At 52.1% G+C, this 5,916-nt stretch overlaps 1 protein-coding gene across 1 annotated transcript in view; it reads left to right on the plus strand.

The window, feature by feature from the left end:
* Window positions 1-5,916, plus strand: part of EFTUD2 (elongation factor Tu GTP binding domain containing 2) — a 60,077-nt gene that overhangs the window by 25,204 nt on the left and 28,957 nt on the right. Inside the window, exons 11-13 of the mRNA XM_015425152.1 lie at window positions 3,466-3,599; window positions 4,699-4,762; window positions 5,678-5,768. Coding sequence (XP_015280638.1) covers window positions 3,466-3,599; window positions 4,699-4,762; window positions 5,678-5,768 — 289 coding nt within the window. The remainder of the gene's footprint in view (window positions 1-3,465; window positions 3,600-4,698; window positions 4,763-5,677; window positions 5,769-5,916) is intronic.

A 5,916-nucleotide genomic window follows, 5' to 3' on the forward strand; every position in this document is an offset into this window, starting at 1 on the left:
GCGGGGAGGGCGGGGTAAAAATCTCAATAAATAAAATAAATAAATCTGTGCATGCATGTGCACACGTATGCATATATTCATGGCTAATGGCTAGGGCTGCCACGTCAGCTCCCACCCCAGCAGTGTCCCTGCACGTCGCCTTGGATCATCTCCGTTATAAACAAACGTTTGCACAGTGCTTGCAGGTACAGTTGCCCATCCCTTGCTGGCAGGAGGCCATTCTGTGCAGAGCACAGAGAAACGTGTTACACGACCCAGAGCTCCCTGGAATGCATTGGTCCTCCCTTCCTTGCAGACCGCCAAAATTATGGGCCTGTTGCTGCCCTGTGCTCCTTAGAAGGGAGAGGGAGGTAAAAATGTGACAGAAGGTGGCAACCTGTCGTATTTTTCTTTGCAACAACCTTGCAGTGCTCATCCTGGGTGAGATGTCTGGTCTGATGTCCTATTTTCGCAGCGAACCCTCCAGATGCCGACAGATCAGGATTGAACATATTCAGAGAACAGTCTTAATTTGATGAAGGCTTGTTGTTCATGCCAGGACTCAGCCCTGTGACAAGGGGAATAAGTCCCTTTGCACATGGACAGAGGAACTTTACCTCCCTGCCGAGTGAAGGCACCCAGGGCCCGCACAAGGTCTTGAGGCTTCTGGAAACTTGACTCCTGGAGAACTTAAAAAGCAAAAGGGGGTGGCTTTTCAGAAAGCAGATTCTCTGCTGCACGCTCCATCGTGCTCAGCTTCTAAAGGAGCGGTGCCGTTTACTGAATCTGTCTGCCTCTCCGTGCAAGGCCTGTTCTCACGGGGAAGAGGCGCAGCTGTGTCTGTGCTGAAGGTTGCGAGGAAGGTCTTGCCCTTCCTTTGCACAGGCATCTTTTTAAAGTAACTCTTGGCTGGCTGCTTTTGGAAGGCAATCTGTTCACTTCTCTGAAAAGCTCAGCACAGGCAGAGGAGGCTTCCGAAGTAGACTGCTTTGACAGAGTTGAGCAAGTTTGCCATCTGAATAAGCATGCCTGGTAGCATGCAAGAGCCATGCGCTGAATTATTTTGTGCTTTCCCTCCTTGCTTGTGAAGCTCTTCCGTTTCCTACTCCTAACATTTCTTTCCTCTTTTTCTGTCTGCTTCTCCTCCTCCGCTTTGCTCCAGTTTGGTGTAGTGGTTAAGTGCGCGGACTCTAATCTGGGAGAACCGGGTTTGAGTCCCCACTCTGCCACTTGCACCTGCTGGATGACCTTGGGCAAGTCATAATTCTGGCACAGCTGTCCTTGAAAAAGATCAGTTTCTGTCAGAGCTCTCTCAGTCCCACCTACCTCACAGGGTGTCTGTTGTGGGGAGGGGAAGGGAAAGGAGTTTGTGAGCCGCTCTGAGAGGCCCTTGGGTAGTGAAGGGCCGGGTATAAATCCAATCTCCTCTTCTTCTTTTACCTCACAGGGTGTCTGTGGTGGGGAGGGGAAGGGAAAGGAGTTTGTGAGCCGCTCTGAGAGTCCCTTGGGGGAAGGGCCGGGTATAAATCCAATCTCTTCTCTCATCCCTTCAGCACAAAAAAGCTAGCACAGCCGAGTGGCGAGGCCTGAGCTGCCACCTAGGAAGTCCCAGGTTCAAGTTTCTCCTATATCCGAAAATCGCTGGCTAGTATTTCTATGGCATGTCATTCAGAGCCTGTCAAATAGTCCTTGCGCCAACCACCCACTTTACAAGCAGAGGGGGGAGAGCTGAGAGAGTGGGACTTGCCTTAGGTGGTTTCCAGTGCCCCCACCCCGGCCGCATTGGTCCCTGGTCCAGAGTGTCCACCCTCTCTCTGTCCGTCAAGCCATTTCTGTTCTCTTGAAAGCCTTTCACTGAACCACTGTGCCCTTGCTGTTGTGTGGACTTTCCCTTGCTGTCCTTCTCAGAAACCTCATTGCATGTGTGTCAGTCTGTCACGTACCCCCATCCCTGTCGAACACCCTCCTATAATCCACAAAGGCTACAAACAGAGCCCCATGTGGTCTAGCTGTATATTTCTCCACCAAATGGCACAGGATCAAGCACTGATCCATTGTAGAACGACCACTTCTGAATCCTGCTTGTTACAATTTAAAATCTCATGTATAATATCTTTAGGGAGCATGTTCCAAGATAAATGGGAGCTGCGGTGGCTCAAGTGGTTAAGACGCTGAACTGCAGGCTGTGGAAGGTCGGTAGTTCAGCAGTTCAAGACCCGAGTGTGCCACATGACGGAGTGAGCTCCCGTCTCTGGCCCCAGCTCCTGCCAACCAAGCAGTTCGAAAGCAAGACATTGCAAGTAGAAAAATAGGTACCACTTCGGTGGGAAGGGAACAGCATTCCGTGCGCCTTGGCGTTTAGTCATGCCGGCCACATGACCACGGAAACGTCTTCGGACAGCTCTGGCTCTTCGGCTTGGAAACGGAGATGAGCACTGCAACCCTAGAGTCGAATTCGACTGGCTTTCGAGCAAGGGAAACCTTTACCTTTTTCCCCCCCAAGGTAAATAATGACATCTGGGCACCACCAAAAATGTCCATAGGCAAATACACTCCATTCTGGGAGCATTCTGGGAATGGAATGAGAGATCATTCAATTCCCCCAAGATAAATAATGACATCTGGGCACCACCAAAAATGTCCATAGGCAAATAGACTCCATTCTGGGAGCATTCTGGGAATGGAATGAGAGATCATTCAATTCTCAATATGCTTCTGTTACTCCCAGCAGCTGACATTCCACTCTGCGCCGTGTCATTCCAATCCCAGAGCACAGATTCTATTGCTAGGGACGGTCATTCCGCTCTGGAGGCTGTCATTCCAGCCCCAGAGTAATCTGGCTGGGCCCAGAGACCTTAATGGAAAATCCATTTTGCATTTTCTTTGCAACTTTTTTTTGGTGCTGCGGTGTATCTCAATGGAGCCCATGCAAGTCAATTGACATTCCTGGCTCCCATTATCTCCAGTGGCCCTTCGGGCATCTCCCATTGTTTCCAATGGGCAATCCCGTCATTCCTTTTAGTACATGCCTAATTTTGGTTGTCCTTTTCAGCACTTGCTCTGCAGTGGTGCCCCACAGCTTGGTGGGTTATGTGTTACGATTAATATTTCTCTGCAGAACTGGAGTTCCTTGAGTTTTTAGGACTCTATGTTTTAACTGTGGTTGGTCCCAAACCCTCCCCTCCCCACACCCTTAAAAGATGCCTGCCTAAAATGGAAAGGTGGGGGAATAGTGGGATTTGGCAGTGCAGCCTCACAGGGGGCGCCTCCACCCCCGATGGAGAGAGACCCAGCAACGGCAGCAGTTGGGGCTGCCGTGGCACAGAGCAACACCCTGTGGCCCCTACCTGTGAGGAGGACGATGGAGGCCAGGAGCAGTGGCTGGGAGGCAGAGAGGAACGCAGTCAAAGGAAGAGCCGGGGAGCCGTGCAGACTGGGCAGACATCCAAGGAGCCCACCAGTTTGCCGGATCGCGGGGTCGGCAAGATGCCTGGGCTTGGAGGAGCTTCCGCCAGGAGGAGAAGTGGGCGGAGACGAGGCTGAGCACGCTGGGAAGTTCGGCAGCCCCGCCCTCTGCTCTGTGCACTCAGCAGCAGCTCGTGCCCAGGAGGGGATGGAGAGTGAGGGAGAAGAGAGCCACGGGCTGGATTAAAGTTCTCGGTGGGCCTGTTCTGGCCGGTGGGCCGGTGGCTTGACACATCTGGTCTAGACCCACCCACACTTTTTTGGATTAATGGCTCCAGCGGTGGGAGAACCATCTGCCAAACAGAGCATTAGTTTGTGAAAATTGTTGCTCGTTTGTATTACTGTTTGACCCCGTCTGTTTCTTACGGGATTGCTTATTCCTGTTAAGGTTTAAGTTCTGTTCTCATAACCAAGTCGTTTCAAGAGGTCGGGATGGGGGAAGGAAGGCTCTTCGGGAGTTGTAGAAGCCTCCAAACTGGGGAGGGAGGGCACTCCACTCCCTGTCAGGTCAGGAAAGAGCAGTCTCCTTCCTGCTTCCTGGGACAGTGGGAAGGGAGACTCCCGAGCGTGACAGGATGTCCTCCTCGTCCTCAAACGTTCTCGTAACCAAGCTGTTTCGAGAGGTCGGGATGGGGGAAGGCTCTTCGGAAGATGTGGAAGCCTCCAAACTGGGGAGGGTGGGCACTCCACTCCCTGTCAGGTCAGGAAAGAGCAGTCTCCTTCCTGGGACAGTGGGAAGAGAGACTCCCAAGCGTGACAGGATGTCCTCCTCGTCCTCAAACCAAAGGAACCTGCAGTGTCCTGTCCTGCTTGCAACGTTAGAATATTCAGGACAGGTCCAACTTTGGCAGGCTAAGGTCAAACGGAAGGGGACTGAGAGCCAGTGTGGGTATAGCGGTTGGATTGTCAGATTGGGAGCACGGAGAGACCCGGGTTCGAATCCCTGCTCTGCCGCGGAGGCCTGCTGGGCGGCCTTGGGCCCGTTGCACACTCTCAGCCTAGCCTAAGGGAGGGGAGGAAAACCACGTAAGCCGCTCTGAGTCCCTGTTGGGGAGAGGGGCAGGGTATAAACCAAGTCAGTGAAATAAGTAAGTGAACACTGTCGCAAAGCAATGCCTAGTTAAATGGAGAGCTGTCCACCTGGTTCTCGGGATACGCTACTTGCTTCAAGACCAGAGATGGAAGCTCCACGCCACCGGGGGGGGGGGGGGGCCCTGCACAGCTCAGGTCTTTTTCTCTTTTTGTGTTTTGCAGGAGACATCAATTACCAGGAATTTGCGAAGAGGCTTTGGGGAGACATCTACTTCAGCCCAAAGACGTAAGGAGTGTCTCTCTTTGGCGGTCTCCTTGCTCTCTAGGCCTTTTCCATTGCAGCTTTTCTTAGGCCCTCATAATCCGAGCAAATGTCGCTTTGAGGATGTCAGTTACCCGCACTGAGCGGTAGGAGATTGAGAAGAAGCCAAGAGACTTCTCTCCTTGCTCTGTATGTAGGCTTTTACGTTGCTTTCTGTTAAAGTTGTACAGACTGTGAGCAGAGGTCGTGTTGAACACCCCCAGACTCCGAGGCAGAACCACTCTCCACGACCTCAGCCCCACCCCCACGTACCACAGACGTGCCCATGAACCAAGCTGTGCCCCATACAGAGGGCAGATGCACTGCAGAAGGGTGCTTATTAAGGAAATGGGGCTGGTGCCAGGTGCTGGTGGTGAGCCGAGCCAAGCCACACGGGATGGTTAAAGGGCTTCTCAACCCCAAGCTGCTGAGGATAAACCATCAAGAGAGTCATGAAGAGAGTGAATACTTCTGATTCACTTTAGTTCTGTTTTTAGGCTTCTGGTTGGTTCTACAACCCTAATCCTATTGCATTGTTTATCGAATGTCCCCCCTCTGTGTAATTCGCCTTGAATCCACGGAAGAAAGGCAGATTATAAATAATGTAAATAAACAAAATTCCCCAAAAAATACAGACAGGTGCAACTGTATACTGCCAACCACCATCGGTGGTTGTCCACCCAGGGCTCTCCATTGGTCACCTGGGGTATCTGCAGGACCCTGTATGTTTTTTCAGACTTCCCAATTTTCTAGGCCTCATGTTTGAGAGGGGGGGGGTGCTGCTCCCCACTTAGTGGAACTTGTAATCCTTGGATCGGAATTCGTGAGCATCCTGATATAGTCGGATAACCCACCTACACACAGCTTTGTGCCTTTTTTGGCTCTCTCCCCCCCCCCCAGGAGGAAGTTCACGAAGAAGGCCCCAACCAGCAGTTCCCAGCGCAGCTTTGTGGAATTCATTCTGGAGCCTCTTTACAAGATCTTGGCTCAGGTACGTCCCTTACTCCCCCTTGAGGGTCTCTCTCTCTCTGTCTCTCTCTCTCTGGGCACCTGCCGGTTGTGGATGTCAACTCCTGTTGGGAGTTGGTTTCTTCAGGAAAGAGAATGGACTGGAGTGGAGCCTGGCCCCTCTCTCCATG

This window comes from Gekko japonicus, unplaced genomic scaffold, assembly GCF_001447785.1.
Source record: "Gekko japonicus isolate JY-2015 unplaced genomic scaffold, Gekko_japonicus_V1.1 scaffold4040, whole genome shotgun sequence".
Lineage (NCBI taxonomy): Eukaryota > Metazoa > Chordata > Lepidosauria > Squamata > Gekkonidae > Gekko > Gekko japonicus.